Consider the following 17,382-nt stretch of genomic DNA (forward strand, 5'->3'; position numbering starts at 1 on the left):
GATCCTCTGTGATTGGCTTCTTGCAATCGTTTGCTGTTGTCTGTAGGTTTTCTTTTCCTTTTTCTTTTAACATTTTGTTCTTTTTTTAAGATTTATTTGTTTGTGTATTTTATATATATGGACACTTTGTTTACATGTACATTTGCACACCAGGAAGAGGGCATAGGATCCCATTACAGATGGTTGTAAGCTGCCATGCGGTTGCTGGGAATTGAACTTAGGACCTCTGAAAAAGCAGCCATCTCTCTAGTGCCCCCACACCCCGATGTGTGTTTGTTTTTGTAATACCGGGGATTGAACTTAAGGCCTCACACGTACTAGGAAGTACCCCACCACTAAGCCACATCCCTGGACCTCTTTGTATTCCCCCACCCCCATCCCACAGGCAAGCCTTGAACCTTGTGATCTTCCTGCCTTAGCTTCCCAAGTATGTAATTGTTTATGCTAATATTTTAAGCCTGCAGTATTCCAAAAGTGAACTGTGCTCAGTTGACTATTACTTTCAACAAAGTATTCAGATTTGCATTGGCTTTACCTCTGCTGTTGAACTCTTGCGCTATATTTAAAATAGCTGAACATTATACCAGCCTTCTGAACCCAGAATTTCTGTGTCTTCAAACTTGACCAGCCATAAATCAAAAATGTTTTTTAAATACTGCCTGTGCTGACCACACAGATTTTTTTTCTTGTCTTTGTTCCCAGGATGGAAGGTTATAGCATCTGTTTGTAAAGTGTGTGTGTGTGTATGTGTGTGTGTGTGTGTGTGTGTGTGTGTGTGTGTGTACGTGTACACAAGTACGATGAGTAGTCTAGGCAGTGATGTATATTATACAGGATAATGCATAAATGTGAGGCCATCTTATGTAAGAGACTTGAGCATTCTGATTTGATGTCCTCATGAAGTCCTGGAGCCAACTGCATTGAATGCCTAGGGATGACTGTTTAGATTCTGAATTGCTCTTTATGTGATACTAGCTCTATAACACATATGTGTAAAGGCAGAAGTTTCCTGGTTTTGTTCTGTTTTCTGTATTAACTGAATTATGAGAACGTGGTATAAAATAGATGACATGAACTTTTTCCCTCTTAAAGGCGCACTGGAATGTCCATTACCCTTATCACAAGAAATGATTGGAGGATTGCCACTGAATTGATTAATATTCTGGAAAGAGCAAATCAGGTGAGAATATGCAGCCTACTAGAAATATGCATGTAGATGTTCGTGTTTTAATCATGTTATGCCAGGTACTGAGGGCCCTGCTTGGCAGGTAAAATTGTGTAACAGTAAACTAAAGTGAGGGTTATCGGATGGCAAACGTTGTGAGCTATGGGAGTTTAGGGTTGGGAAGACTAGGTCCAAGGGTGAGATAATCGTGAAAAATGTCACCATTAAAGAGGGGTGTTGGCAGTCTGAGGGAGAGGAGGAGGACGGGCCAAAATGAAGGATGTATGAAAAAAACAGTAGAATGGAAACCTACTGTTTTACAATTTAGTTAAAATATATGCACCGAGATAGCTAGACAAGTGAGACAAGTACACACAGGGTCTGGAAGCCGGGATTTGACCCCAATTTACTCAGCGTAGAGGAGAGAACTGACTCCAAGAGTTGTCCTCTAACCAGGAGCCTGAGCACACACACACAACCTAAAATATATGAATTTTTTAAAAGATGCGGTGGTGCTGGAGAGATGGCTCAGCAGTTAAGAGCTCATTTCCTGAGTACCCAGAACCAGTTTACCGTGAGCATGTGGCTCACAATCACGTTCTAGGGAATCCGACACCCTCTTATGGCCTCTGTAGACACCAAGTGCAGAAGAGGTAGCTAGACACAGATGCAGGCAAAGCATCATACACATAAAATAAAACGGGCTGGAGAGATGGCTCAGTGGGCTGGAGAGATGGCTCAGTGGTTAAGAGCACCCGACTGCTCTTCCAGAGGTCATGAGTTCAATTCCCAGCAACCACATGGTGGCTCACAACCATCTGTAAAGAGATCTGATGCCCTCTTCTGGTGTATCTGAAGACAGCTACAGTGTACTTATATATAATAAATGAGTAAATAAAAAAAATTAAAAAAAAATAAATAAAACAAACACTGAAAACATGCTCAGCAGCTTGGAGACAATAGAAAGGGAGCAGCAGAAGGACAGTGCAGTCAAGATTATTCTTAGCTTGTAGCTTAGAAATATATTCAGGAGTTAAATAGCAGAGACAGACCTTTCTTTTCTGGAAGACGTCTTATAATTGTAGGATTCTGAAATGACTTGAAGGTCATTCAGCATGCCATAGGAAGGGAGGAACACAGAATCTAATAATGCATTTGATAATTTCAGAATATCCCAGAGGAACTTGTCTTAATGGCTGAGAGATACAAGGCAAACAAACTAAAAAGAGAGATGGAAAAAAAAATGGGAAGACCCCAAGGAAAGCCCCAGAAGTTTTACTAATGCTGCGTGTAGCACTAGGTGCCACAGGTACAGTTTTATGGTGTAGACATTCAGATTTCTGTCTTTTGGGTTATTTTGTAGTTTGTTTTTTGAGAAAGAGTCTCTTTAGGTATCACTGAAAGCCCTGGAACTTGCTGTGTAAACCACTGTCTGCCTCTGCCTCCCAATTCTGAGATTAAAGACATGTACCACCACATCCAGGAAGTCTGTCTTTCAAAACTAGACTCAGACGGTGTATGCACTACCACCATAATCCTAAAAACCGCAAACTTACTAAGTGATGAAGTCTCACTCTTTCCCCTGTTACCAAAGTCTAGTTATGCCACTCAGGCTGACCTCACCTACCATCCTGCATTCACCTCCTGAGTGCTAGGGTTACATGTGCTAGGTACAGCACTGTACAGATGTTAGTACAGCAGCATTCAAGGTGATGTGGTCTTTTTCTTAAATTGTCTTTTTATTTATACAATGCTAGGTATAACAATATATAATCCAGAAGTAATTTACATATTTGATCAATTGACTACCAAAAATAGCTGGCAAGCATTTTTGTGGAAAAATTTGACCTTTTTTTTCCATTGTTGATGGAGTTGTAAATTGATTTATCTGTTTTGAAAACAACATAGTGGTCTCTTAGCAACCATATGATGTCACAAATCTACTTCTGGGAATACATATCAAAGAATTAAGAAGCAGAACCTCAAAATGTATACCCCTTATATCCATAGCATCCTATTAAAAATCAGCAGCATTCTCTTGGAAGCAAACTAAGTACAAGAATAAGGTAATAGAGTGCATTGAATATGTAACAGGGGGGCTGATGGTTTTAAAAAAGGAATGTCACCTGTTGCAACCAGAGTGAATCTTGAGGACATTATGCTTCAGGTGAAAAGGTTTCAAAAGAACAAGTACTATATATGAGGCATCTGAAATATCAAATTCCTGTGGAGGCAGCAGGGTCAGAGTCCTAGGGCAGCCTGGGCTTGCATGAGATCCCGTTTCAAAGAACAGTCACAGGAGCAGAGTAGTGTTTGCAAAGACGGTAGGGCTAAGCAAAGAAGGCATCATTGTTTGATGGATATAGAGTTTGAATTTTACAAGCTGAAAGATATAGAAATTGAATAGTGAATATAGTTATTGTCACTAAACTGCATGCTTAAAATGTTTGAGAGTATTTTATATTATGTAATTGCACCAACCAAAACAGGAATTTTGAGCTGGGTGATGGGGTGCATGCCTTTAAGCTCTTGGGAGGCAGAGACAGGTGAATCTCTAGATTTGAGGCCAGCCTCATCTACAGAGCAAATTCCAGGATAGCCAGGACCACACAGAGAAATCCTGTCTTGAAAAAAAAAACCAAAAATACAAGAACTTTGTAAATAGTAACTTTTCTTTGAACTTATTTTTCAGGATTCAAGGTGGAATTGTTAAAGCATACATCAATATGAAGAGACTTGGCTGATTCTTAAAATAATAGTGTTCAAAATGTAGAATTCAATGTTTTATACTTTCTTTAATAAAACGATAGTTTTTAACCTTGTTGAAATTTTTATGGATATTAAGAAAGTAGTACTAAAATATTTTGTCTGTAATACTTTTTATTTTAAAAGAGAAGTTTTGGGGCTGAGCATGGAGCTGGGTGGTAGGGTACTTGCCCAGTCTGTGCAAGACCAAGGGTTCAGTCCCCAGTCCTGCAGAAGGAAAGAGACGCTCTCCCCTGTACTGATGCTGTGCCAGCATCTGTGAAGTGCCTGATGCTTGCTCAGATTCCGTCATGGCAGAAAAGACACTGGGAACAAAATGTTGAGTGTGTAGTAAAAAGAAAAATTTTAGTTTTCTATTTTCACATAGTGTATTATCTGGATATCCTTTGTTCAAATAAGTATAGCCCACCCTTTTTTTTAAGAGTGAGAAGCAAGTACACTGAGCGTGTCCGTCTACACTCCAGCCCACACTGGGCCAGCCCCTGGGAAGATGCTGCTTCAGTCTTGTTCCTCTGACTGCTGCCCTCAGACTCTGTGTTACCTGTTCCTCTGTCAATGACAGTTCCTTATATACTTAGGGACACTCAGGTGTATGTAGCTTTACTCTTTCTGTAAGTAATTATATTTGTGTGTATTTGCTATGTGTGACAGTGGTAGGCCATACTCATGTCTACATTATTCATCCACAGTGTTTGCTGGGATTGATGGCAAGATTAATAAGAACCTAATAGAAGAAAGGGTACAGTCAGAAATCAACAGCTGAGTCCATCAGGAAAAACAAGTATCAGGTACATTTGAGGTGTTCAGGACAGGGCATCACGGTTTCTGTCTTTCCTCTTTGGTGCCCTTTGAACTGTGGCAGTTACACTTCAATAAGGTGAGCATATTCAGAGATCCCCAGGAGATGCTTAAAACTGGACAGTACTGAACCAGATGTGTGCTGTCCTGTATATACACATCTGAACCAGATGTGTGCTGTCCTGTATATACACATCTGTGATACAGTTTTAGATGTGTGCTGTCCTGCATATACACATCTGTGATACAGTTTTAGATGTGTGCTGTCCTGCATATACACATCTGTGATACAGTTTTAGATGTGTGCTGTCCTGCATATACACATCTGTGATACAGTTTTAGATGTGTGCTGTCCTGCATATACACATCTGTGATACAGTTTTAGATGTGTGCTGTCCTGCATATACACATCTGTGATACAGTTTTAGATGTGTGCTGTCCTGTATATACACATCTGTGATACAGTTTTAGATGTGTGCTGTCCTGCATATACACATCTGTGATACAGTTTTAGATGTGTACTGTCCTACATATACACATCTGTGATACAGTTTTAGATGTGTGCTGTCCTGTATATACACATCTGTGATACAGTTTTAGATGTGTGCTGTCCTGCATATACACATCTGTGATACAGTTTTAGATGTGTGCTGTCCTGCATATACACATCTGTGATACAGTTTTAGATGTGTGCTGTCCTGCATATACACATCTGTGATACAGTTTTAGATGTGTGCTGTCCTGCATTTACACATCTGTGATACAGTTTTAGATGTGTGCTGTCCTGCATATACACATCTGTGATACAGTTTTAGATGTGTGCTGTCCTGCATATACACATCTGTGATACAGTTTTAGATGTGTGCTGTCCTGCATATACACATCTGTGATACAGTTTTAGATGTGTGCTGTCCTGCATATACACATCTGTGATACAGTTTTAGATGTGTGCTGTCCTGCATATACACATCTGTGATACAGTTTTAGATGTGTGCTGTCCTGCATATACACATCTGTGATACAGTTTTAGATGTGTGCTGTCCTGCATATACACATCTGTGATACAGTTTTAGATGTGTGCTGTCCTGCATATACACATCTGTGATACAGTTTTAGATGTGTGTTGTCCTGCATATACACATCTATGATACAGTTTTAGAAGTGTGCTGTCCTGTATATACACATCTGTGATACAGTTTTAGATGTGTGCTGTCCTGTATATACACATCTGTGATACAGTTTTAGATGTGTGCTGTCCTGTATATACACATCTGTGATACAGTTTTAGATGTGTGCTGTCCTGTATATACACATCTGTGATACAGTTTTAGATGTGTGCTGTCCTGTATATACACATCTGTGATACAGTTTTAGATGTGTGTTGTCCTGCATATACACATCTATGATACAGTTTTAGATGTGTGCTGTCCTGTATATACACATCTGTGATACAGTTTTAGATGTGTGCTGTCCTGTATATACACATCTGTGATACAGTTTTAGATGTGTGCTGTCCTGCATATACATATCTGTGATACAGTTTTAGATGTGTGCTGTCCTGTATATACACATCTGTGATACAGTTTTAGATGTGTGCTGTCCTGCATATACACATCTGTGATAAAGTTTTAGGCACTGAGGTGATTAGTGTTGCGTGCTTGACAGAATCTGGAGTCACTAGGAGGCAAGCCTCCAGTTACAACTGTGCCACATTATTTAGATGGGTTAATCTCTGCCAAGGTCTTGAGGAATTATTTTAAGTTTACTGAGGTAAGAAGACAGCCTTACAGGAGGGCAGCAGTATCCTATGGGCTTGAGCTCTGGATTGCATGAAGAGGGATCTAGCTGAACATGAACACTGATTGCTAGCTGACTCTTAACTGCAAATGCAATGTGACCAGCTGCTTCATATACCTGCAAGAAAGTCCTGCCATGAAAAACCAAACCCTTGGAACTATGAGGCAAAATAAACCCCAAATATCTTATCACAACAATAGAAAAACTAACAGAGAGGCACAGTCAAGATTTTCAATAGGTGTGCAGTGTTTGTGCACATGTATTCGAGTGCATGTGCCTGTGAAGGCCAAATGAGAGCATTGGGAACCATCCTCTATCACTCTGTTCCTTTTATTCATCTATTTAATGTGCATTGTTGTTTTGCCTGTATATATGTCTGAGTATGTCAGGACCCTGGAACTAGAATTATAGGCAGTCGTGAGTGACAGTTGAACCCCCATCCTCTGGAAGAGCAGCCAGTGCTCTTAACTGCTGAGACATCTCTCCAGCCCTATACCTTATTTTTTGAAACAGGGTGTCTTGGTAAACCTGAAGTTCATTTTGGGTAGTCCGACTGCTCAGTAAGTTCCTGGGACACACCTGTCTCCACCCCCCAAACAGGTTAGAGGCATGTGCAGTCAAGGCCGACTTCTGTGTGAGTAGTGAGTATTTGAACTCAGGTCCTCTTGTTTCCACAGCCAGAAGTCTTACCCCTGAGCCATCTCCCTCACCCCGTTTTTTGTTTTTTTTTTTTTTTTTATTTCAAGGCTTTTAAAATTTTATTACTGTCTGCATGGGTTGATCATGCATGCATAACACTCCACACATGGTAAAGAACAACTTCATGCAGTCAGTTCTCTCCTTCCACATCTGTGTGGGTTCTGGGGATTGAATTTAGGTCACCAGGCTGGCACAGTAAGCACCTTTATCTGCTGAGCCATCACACCAGCCCCTCCTGGATTTTTTGGTTGGTTAATTGGTTAGTTGTTGAGGGGGTCTTTTGGTTTTTGAGGAAGGATCTTTGTCCCCTGGGCTGACCTTGACCACCTGCTCATTCTACACAGTCTCATAGTTGCTGGAGGTACCATGCCTATTGGAAGAGTGGGTGGCAGTGGCATCCCATGTGCTAGACAAGTGCTCCACCATGAGCTGCATCTCCATCGCTCTCTATCATCGTATATTCTGCTGAAAATATGACTACAGATTCTCTGATTGTAGACATGGCCTCTCCAGGAATCTGTTACTGACCAAACCTGTTCAAGTGTAGTCACCCCTGCACTGAATGGCTCAGAAGGAGGACTTATTTCAGGGCCCCTTTGCCTGAGTGTTCGTAGGGCCTGCATACTTAATGGGATACACATTTCCAATGAAACATGCTTTCTGCTGATGTTTCCTATCAACAAATTTAATACCTTTCCCATCTTAACATAGCACTTACGCACAGTTGAATTATTGTAACAAAACTAGCACATTTTTCCTTCCTTCATAATTGTACAGATCCATTGTTAACTATAAATGTTAAAAATGTGTGGATATTAGTCTTCCTTATTCAGACCATTTTTACTTCAATTATTTTTATGTGAATGGATGTTTAGCCTGCATAGATATCTGTATACCCCATGTGTGCAGGACCCAAGGAGGCCAAGAGAGGGTATCAGTTCCCTTGGGGTGGAGTTCTACCTAGTGCCGGAGCTGCAAAGAATCGAACCAGAGTCCTCTGGAAGAGCAGCCAGTACTTTAGCCAACAAGCTACCTCTCCGGTGACCATTTCACTTTTTTAAAAGCATTGCTACCTTCCTGTTTGGCATACACAGGTTGCTGATGTTGGTACTATTGCGTTTTGGAGCCATTACTAAGTAACATAGGGGATTCACAACACAAGGACTGCAATGATACAATGTGATGACTCATTGTGCAATTGTGGGAGCTGGAGAGATGGCTCAGTGGGTTGCTCTTGCAGAGGACTCAGGTTCAATTCCCAGCACTGACAATGCAGTTCAACCACCTGTAATTCCAGTTTCAGGGAAATTGACCCTCACATGACCTCCACAGGCATGTATATACACACATACATTAAGGCAAAGCACTAGTACTCAAGAAATCTAAGATTTTTAAAGATCCCATTATGTAAGTTATAAGGTAGCATATACAGCATGGATATGGTAGACAAAGGAATGGTGCTTACCCTAGTAAGATGTGAGCAGGACACTGTAGAGTAGATTGATACAATATTCTAGCATACCACTCGGAATAACATACAACTTGAAACTTTTTTTTTTGAGTTTTCCATTTCATGTTTTTTGACCACAATTAGACTATCAGAAATCATGGAAAGCAAAATCGCAGTTGTTGTATTGTATATAATCATTAAAAGCCAAGTGTAGGGACAGTGACCTGCTTCTCTGAGAGCGACAGCTGCAGGCACTGGGTAGCTTCTATCATTGTATCGTTCTATCTTTGTCTTACAGAGCATGCACCCAAGTATTGAGGTGATAGGAGAACAATCGGAGCTCTAATAACCTTCCTTTTTTAAAAAATGCTTTTTAAAGTGGTAAAGCCCTTGGCCAGCATCTGTGGGGTTCCAGGTTTGTGGCAGGAAGAAAAAAACCAAAAACCTGCAGTCATCAGGTTGAAGATGAATTGGCAATACTTTGGAGCTGGGAAGTTGGCTCCGTAGTCAGGCGTACACTAGCTGGGAATAAAGACACTCAGTGATTGAGAACTCTGGCCAGGGCGGAGGAGTCTGCCCAACTGCCGCCCCATCTAGGTCCTGTCGCCCTCCCCACCCAATGGAGGCTTAATGTGATTACTCGCTGCAGTGACCAGGGCCGGTACCAAGCGCTGCCCCATCTGTACCTGAGAGAGACAGTCTGCTTCCTGGGGGTGCTGCACTGCCAGGAAGACGCAGGCTTGGCTTCCAAGAGGCCTAGATTGACCCGGTGACCTCTCTGGCCATCCTGGCCTTGGTCAGCACTGGCAACCAAGATGTTGATCCCCTGGAGGGGGAGGGAGCGTGGTTTGTGTTGAGGCTGCAGCCCCTTCTCACCTACGGCCTGGGCCCTGCTACCTCATAGGGAGCGACCTGACCACGCTGCCTGTGGAAGAACCGGTATTGTCCACAGGTGAGGTACTCATGGTTTCACTGGATAGACTGCTCCCAGAGACTGACTCCTAAGGCCAAGACCATAGTGTGGTAGCAGGAGGTCAAGGCACCAGAAGTCAGAGATCTAGGCTACCAGCACTTGCTACAGACTTGATTTCCTGGGCAGACTTTCCATGGAGAACAGAGCTCCTTCAAGGCCCCAGTAAGCACCCTACTGATGCTGCTGCCCACTCCAGTTCAGACATGCACACAGTTCACTGTGGCTGGAAAACACTTGACTGGGCTCAAGCTGCTTAATTGCTCTTCCCAGGAAGAGATCTCCATCTGGGATATGCTAATCCTCCCCAACTTCCAACGCCAGTTATCTGCCTGGCATGCCTGATGGCTCTGGGCTGCTGGTGGACAATATCTGTTAGCAGTCCAGGGAAGTCTCCATGGGTACCTTCTGTCGACTTCCTGGTAGTTCTGGCTACTTCCCCTGTCCATTTAGTGCCCTGGACGAACACAACTTTCTGCTTCAGCTGAGAGGGGGTGAGCAGCCCCCTCCTGGGGCTAAGGAGGGTCTTGAAGTCCCCTTGATTGCCACCCCAAAGCTGCCTTTCACCCAGAGCATCCTCACTCACTACTGTCTGCCCAGTGTCTGCCTAGACAGTACCTGCTTTGTGATGATTACTTCTTGTGAGTCCCCTGTTCAGACCTAAGAGCATTTCACTGTCACCTACATGCTCCTTAACAACCTCCAAGACTTCCCTGCTGTGAGGATTGTGTGGACTCCGGAACACATAAAGGCTGGAAAGGAGCTGTATGAGAGGGAGCATCAGGCCACATGGTCAGCCATAACCTTGGCTTCTCCCGAAAGGCGGAGGTGGCATAATTACCTTCAGTGAGGCCTTCCAGTTGCTAAGGACAGAACTCTGAGGTGGGCCCAGTGTTGGGTAGAATAGTCAGGGTTCTTAGCTCGAGAGGGGAAATGTCTTAGGTAGCACTAGAAGGCTGGGCACAGGAAAGGTGGAAACTGAGTCCTACCTGAGAAGGTCTGCATCTTCTGACCCAGCTGTGCCAGCACCTGAAACCGAAGCTCCAGTTCACCGCCAGTGTGTCCCACCCACTCTTCCCCAAAAGTGCCCCAGCCTTCTGCTGTCCAGGATCTGGTGGAGAGACACCAGGCCTGTCTAGGCCATTCTCAGTCTTTGTTCCACCAACAGCCTTCTCATAGTTCCACCTCATAAGGAAAGGGACCTGGACTGATGTCAGCCTGACCAAGAAGGAAGTTGGAATCAGGAGCAGGCCACTGAGTGGGAAGCTGTACCCTCACAAAGCCCACAGTCTCTGTCTTCTTCCAGGTCAGGGAGTGTGATAGGACACAGGGCCATCACATCCCGTTGGTCTTCCCCTCTACCTGTCCCAAGTCAAGGCTGTACTTTCTCTAGACAAGATTGTAAAGTCCTTGTGGTGTAACCCACCATGGCGCACTAGTCAGCTGGCTTAGCTCCTGACACTCCAGAAACCCTGAGACCCCAGAGGGCTACCCATTCCTAGGCTGTGCCTCCCACTGTGGGCAGAGAGGCCCTGCCCTGGTGAGGGATGAGGCCAGAACCTGGAAATGGGCAGTCTGGTTGCAGCTCAGCCAACAATATCCCCTAAGTTCTTGGGGGAGGGTGGGGAGTGCTGGCCAGTTCTATGCTCTCTGCCGCTGAAATTCCTTTGCACCCACCTGCAGGGCTGAGATTAGAGGGTAGTAGTGGTAAGGGGACCCACAGCAATGACAATGACTCTCCTCTCAGGGGTTGGGGATATAGCTAGGTGGCCTCTTTCTGCCCATTATGTTTATGTTGGCCGCCTGACACACTTTTAAGTCCTGGCGTTTTGTTTGTTTTGTTTTCTGTTTTTGTCTGTTTCTGTAGTTTACTTTCTGACTACATCTTCTGGCTCAAGTGAAACTATTAAAGGCAATTTGAGAGAAGAAAAAGAACACTGGCTGTTCTTGAAGAGGACCCAGGTTCACCACTGAACATTTCAAATGGATAAAGTGGTGGGTGCATTATATCTCAATAAAGTCATTCCTTAAAGTCTGCTTTTTTTTTTTTTTTTTTTTTTTTTTTTTTTTTTTTTTTTATTAACTTGAGTATTTCTTATATACATTTCGAGTGTTATTCCCTTTCCCGGTTTCCGGGCAAACATCCCCCTCCCCTCTCCCCTTCCTTATGGGTGTTCCCCTCCCAACCCTCCCCCCATTGCCGCCCTCCCCCCATAGACTAGTTCACTGGGGGTTCAGTCTTAGCAGGACCCAGGGCTTCCCCTTCCACTGGTGCTCTTACTAGGATATTCATTGCTACCTATGGGGTCAGAGTCCAGGGTCAGTCCATGTATAGTCTTTAGGTAGTGGCTTAGTCCCTGGAAGCTCTGGTTGCTTGGCATTGTTGTACTTTTGGGGTCTCGAGTCCCTTCAAGCTCTTCCAGTTCTTTCTCTGATTCCTTCAATAGGGGACCTATTCTCAGTTCAGTGGTTTGCTGCTGGCATTCGCCTCTATATTTGCTGTATTCTGGCTGTGTCTCTCAGGAGCGATCTACATCCGGCTCCTGTCGGTCTGCACTTCTTTGCTTCATCCATCTTGTCTAATTGGGTGGCTGTATATGTATGGGCCACATGTGGGGCAGGCTCTGAATGGGTGTTCATTCAGTCTCTGTTTTAATCTTTGCCTCTCCCTTCCCTGCCAAGGGTATTCTTTTTCCTCATTTAAAGAAGGAGTGAAGCATTCACATTTTGATCATCCGTCTTGAGTTTCGTTTGTTCTAGGGATCTAGGGTAATTCAAGCATTTGGGCTAATAGCCACTTATCAATGAGTGCATACCATGTATGTCTTTCTGTGATTGGGTTAGCTCACTCAGGATGATATTTTCCAGTTCCAACCATTTGCCTACGAATTTCATAAACTCGTTGTTTTTGATAGCTGAGTAATATTCCATTGTGTAGATGTACCACATTTTCTGTATCCATTCCTCTGTTGAAGGGCATCTGGGTTCTTTCCATTTTCTGGCTATTATAAATAAGGCTGCGATGAACATAGTGGAGCACGTGTCTCTTTTATATGTTGAGGCATCTTTTGGGTATATGCCCAAGAGAGGTATAGCTGGATCCTCAGGCAGTTCAATGTCCAATTTTCTGAGGAACCTCCAGACTGATTTCCAGAATGGTTTTACCAGTCTGCAATCCCACCAACAATGGAGGAGTGTTCCTCTTTCTCCACATCCTCGCCAGCATCTGCTGTCACCTGAGTTTTTGATCTTAGCCAATCGCACTGGTGTGAGGTGAAATCTCAGGGTTGTTTTGATTTGCATTTCCCTTATGACTAAAGATGTTGAACATTTCTTTAGGTGTTTCTCAGCCATTCGGCATTCCTCAGCTGTGAATTCTTTGTTTAGCTCTGAACCCCATTTTTTAATAGGGTTATTTGTTTCCCTGCGGTCTAACTTCTTGAGTTCTTTGTATATTTTGGATATAAGGCCTCTATCTGTTGTAGGATTGGTAAAGATCTTTTCCCAATCTGTTGGTTGCCGTTTTGTCCTAACCACAGTGTCCTTTGCCTTACAGAAGCTTTGCAGTTTTATGAGATCCCATTTGTCGATTCTTGATCTTAGAGCATAAGCCATTGGTGTTTTGTTCAGGAAATTTTTTCCAGTGCCCATGTGTTCCAGATGCTTCCCTAGTTTTTCTTCTATTAGTTTGAGTGTGTCTGGTTTGATGTGGAGGTCCTTGATCCACTTGGACTTAAGCTTTGTACAGGGTGATAAGCATGGATCGATCTGCATTCTTCTACATGTTGCCCTCCAGTTGAACCAGCACCATTTGCTGAAAATGCTATCTTTTTTCCATTTGATGGTTTTGGCTCCTTTGTCAAAAATCAAGTGACCATAGGTGTGTGGGTTCATTTCTGGGTCTTCAATTCTATTCCATTGGTCTATCTGTCTGTCTCTGTACCAATACCATGCAGTTTTTATCACTATTGCTCTGTAATACTGCTTGAGTTCAGGGATAGTGATTCCCCCTGAAGTCCTTTTATTGTTGAGGATAGCTTTAGCTATCCTGGGTTTTTTGTTATTCCAGATGAATTTGCAAATTGTTCTGTCTAACTCTTTGAAGAATTGGATTGGTATTTTGATGGGGATTGCATTGAATCTGTAGATTGCTTTTGGTAAAGTGGCCATTTTTACTATATTAATCCTGCCAATCCATGAGCATGGGAGATCTTTCCATCTTCTGAGGTCTTCTTCAATTTCTTTCCTCAGTGTCTTGAAGTTCTTATTGTACAGATCTTTTACTTGCTTGGTTAAAGTCACACCGAGGTACTTTATATTATTTGGGTCTATTATGAAGGGTGTCGTTTCCCTAATTTCTTTCTCGGCTTGTTTCTCTTTTGTATAGAGGAAGGCAACTGATTTATTTGAGTTAATTTTATACCCAGCCACTTTGCTGAAGTTGTTTATCAGCTTTAGTAGTTCTCTGGTGGAACTTTTGGGATCACTTAAATATACTATCATGTCATCTGCAAATAGTGATATTTTGACTTCTTCTTTTCCGATCTGTATCCCTTTGATCTCCTTTTGTTGTCTGATTGCTCTGGCTAGAACTTCAAGAACTATATTGAATAAGTAGGGAGAGAGTGGGCAGCCTTGTCTAGTCCCTGATTTTAGTGGGATTGCTTCAAGTTTCTCTCCATTTAGTTTAATGTTAGCAACTGGTTTGCTGTATATGGCTTTTACTATGTTCAGGTATGGGCCTTGAATTCCTATTCTTTCCAGGACTTTTATCATGAAGGGGTGTTGAATTTTGTCAAATGCTTTCTCAGCGTCTAATGAAATGATCATGTGGTTCTGTTCTTTCAGTTTGTTTATATAATGGATCACGTTGATGGTTTTCCGTATATTAAACCATCCCTGCATGCCTGGGATGAAGCCTACTTGATCATGATGGATGATTGTTTTGATGTGCTCTTGAATTCGGTTTGCCAGAATTTTGTTGAGTATTTTTGCGTCGATATTCATAAGGGAAATTGGTCTGAAGTTCTCTTTCTTTGTTGTGTCTTTGTGTGATTTAGGTATAAGAGTAATTGTGGCTTCGTAGAAGGAATTCGGTAGGGCTCCATCTGTTTCAATTTTGTGGAATAGTTTGGATAATATTGGTATGAGGTCTTCTATGAAGGTTTGATAGAATTCTGCACTAAACCCGTCTGGACCTGGGCTCTTTTTGGTTGGGAGACCTTTAATGACTGCTTCTATTTCCTTAGGAGTTATGGGGTTGTTTAACTGGTTTATCTGTTCCTGATTTAACTTCGATACCTGGTATCTGTCTAGGAAATTGTCCATTTCCTGAAGATTTTCAAATTTTGTTGAATATAGGTTTTTATAGTAAGATCTGATGATTTTTTGAATTTCCTCCGAATCTGTAGTTATGTCTCCCTTTTCATTTCTGATTTTGTTAATTTGGACACACTCTCTGTGTCCTCTCGTTAGTCTGGCTAAGGGTTTATCTATCTTGTTGATTTTCTCAAAGAACCAACTTTTGGTTCTGTTGATTCTTTCTATGGTCCTTTTTGTTTCTACTTGGTTGATTTCAGCTCTGAGTTTGATTATTTCCTGCCTTCTACTCCTCCTGGGTGTATTTGCTTCTTTTTGCTCTAGAGCTTTTAGGTGTGCTGTCAAGCTGCTGACATATGCTCTTTCCTGTTTCTTTCTGCAGGCACTCAGCGCTATGAGTTTTCCTCTTAGCACAGCTTTCATTGTGTCCCATAAGTTTGAGTATGTTGTATCTTCATTTTCATTAAATTCTAAAAAGTTTTTAATTTCTTTCTTTATTTCTTCCTTGACCAGGTTATCATTGAGTAGAGCATTGTTCAATTTCCACGTATATGTGGGCATTCTTCCCTTATTGTTATTGAAGACCAGTTTTAGGCCGTGGTGGTCCGATAGCACGCATGGGATTATTTCTATCTTTCTGTACCTGTTGAGGCCCGTTTTTTGACCAATTATATGGTCAATTTTGGAGAAAGTACCATGAGGAGCTGAGAAGAAGGTATATCCTTTTGCTTTAGGATAGAATGTTCTATAAATATCCGTTAAGTCCATTTGGCTCATGACTTCTCTTAGTCTGTCTACATCACTGTTTAATTTCTGTTTCCATGATCTGTCCATTGATGAGAGTGGGGTGTTGAAATCTCCCACTATTATTGTGTGAGGTGCAATGTGTGTTTTGAGCTTTAGTAAGGTTTCTTTTACGTATGTAGGTGCCCTTGTATTTGGGGCATAGATATTTAGGATTGAGAGTTCATCTTGGTTGATTTTTCCTTTGATGAATATGAAGTGTCCTTCCTTATCTTTTTTGATGACTTTTAGTTGGAAATTGATTTTATTTGATATTAGAATGGCTACTCCAGCTTGCTTCTTCTGACCATTTGCTTGGAAAGTTGTTTTCCAGCCTTTCACTCTGAGGTAGTGTCTGTCTTTGTCTCTGAGGTGTGTTTCCTGTAGGCAGCAGAATGCAGGGTCCTCGTTGCGTATCCAGTTTGTTAATCTATGTCTTTTTATTGGGGAGTTGAGGCCATTGATGTTGAGAGATATTAAGGAATAGTGATTATTGCTTCCCGTTATATTCATATTTGGATGTGAGGTTATGTTTGTGTGCTTTCATTCTCTTTGTTTTGTTGCCAAGACGATTAGTTTCTTGCTTCTTCTAGGGTATAGCTTGCCTCCTTATGTTGGGCTTTACCATTTATTATCCTTTGTAGTGCTGGATTTGTAGAAAGATATTGTGTAAATTTGGTTTTGTCATGGAATATCTTGGTTTCTCCATCAATGTTAATTGAGAGTTTTGCTGGATACAGTAACCTGGGCTGGCATTTGTGTTCTCTTAGTGTCTGTATGACATCAGTCCAGGATCTTCTGGCCTTCATAGTTTCTGGCGAGAAGTCTGGTGTGATTCTGATAGGTCTCCCTTTATATGTTACTTGACCTTTTTCCCTTACTGCTTTTAATATTCTTTCTTTATTTTGTGCGTTTGGTGTTTTGACAATTATGTGACGGGAGGTGTTTCTTTTCTGGTCCAATCTATTTGGAGTTCTGTAGGCTTCTTGTATGTCTATGGGTATCTCTTTTTTTAGGTTAGGGAAGTTTTCTTCTATGATTTTGTTGAAGATATTTACTGGTCCTTTGAGCTGGGAGTCTTCACTCTCTTCTATACCTATTATCCTTAGGTTTGATCTTCTCATTGAGTCCTGGATTTCCTGTATGTTTTGGACCAGTAGCTTTTTCCGCTTTACATTATCTTTGACAGTTGAGTCAATGATTTCTATGGAATCTTCTGCTCCTGAGATTCTCTCTTCCATCTCTTGTATTCTGTTGGTGAAGCTTGTATCTACAGCTCCTTGTCTCTTCTTTTGGTTTTCTATATCCAGGGTTGTTTCCATGTGTTCTTTCTTGATTGCTTCTATTTCCATTTTTAATTCCTTCAACTGTTTGATTGTGTTTTCCTGGAATTCTTTCAGGGATTTTTGCGATTCCTCTCTGTAGGCTTTTACTTGTTTATTAATGTTTTCCTGTGCTTCCCTAAGTGTGTTCATGTCTTTCTTGAAGTCCTCCAGCATCATGATCAAATATGATTTTGAAACTAGATCTTGCTTTTCTGGTGTGTTTGGATATTCCATGTTTGTTTTGGTGGGAGAATTGGGCTCCGATGATGGCATGTAGTCTTGGTTTCTGTTGCTTGGGTTCCTGCGCTTG

General features: G+C 42.1%; 1 protein-coding gene and 1 pseudogene across 1 annotated transcript in view; both read left to right on the plus strand.

Annotated features, from left to right (window-relative positions):
- Ddx43 (DEAD-box helicase 43) overlaps positions 1 to 3,982 on the plus strand; it is a 28,871-nt gene extending 24,889 nt beyond the window's left edge. Inside the window, exons 15-17 of the mRNA NM_001427633.1 lie at positions 1,093 to 1,180; positions 2,334 to 2,474; positions 3,858 to 3,982. Of these exons, the coding sequence (NP_001414562.1) occupies positions 1,093 to 1,180; positions 2,334 to 2,447 (202 nt within the window). The 3' untranslated portion in view covers positions 2,448 to 2,474; positions 3,858 to 3,982. The remainder of the gene's footprint in view (positions 1 to 1,092; positions 1,181 to 2,333; positions 2,475 to 3,857) is intronic.
- A 4,676-nt stretch (positions 3,983 to 8,658) lies between these two features.
- On the plus strand, positions 8,659 to 10,934 carry Trappc14l1 (trafficking protein particle complex subunit 14 like 1; annotated as a pseudogene).
- Positions 10,935 to 17,382: the final 6,448 nt, after the last annotated feature.

The sequence above is a fragment of the Rattus norvegicus genome, chromosome 8 (genome assembly GCF_021556685.1).
Source record: "Rattus norvegicus strain SHRSP/BbbUtx chromosome 8, alternate assembly SHRSP_T2T, whole genome shotgun sequence".
Taxonomy (NCBI): Eukaryota; Metazoa; Chordata; class Mammalia; order Rodentia; family Muridae; genus Rattus; species Rattus norvegicus.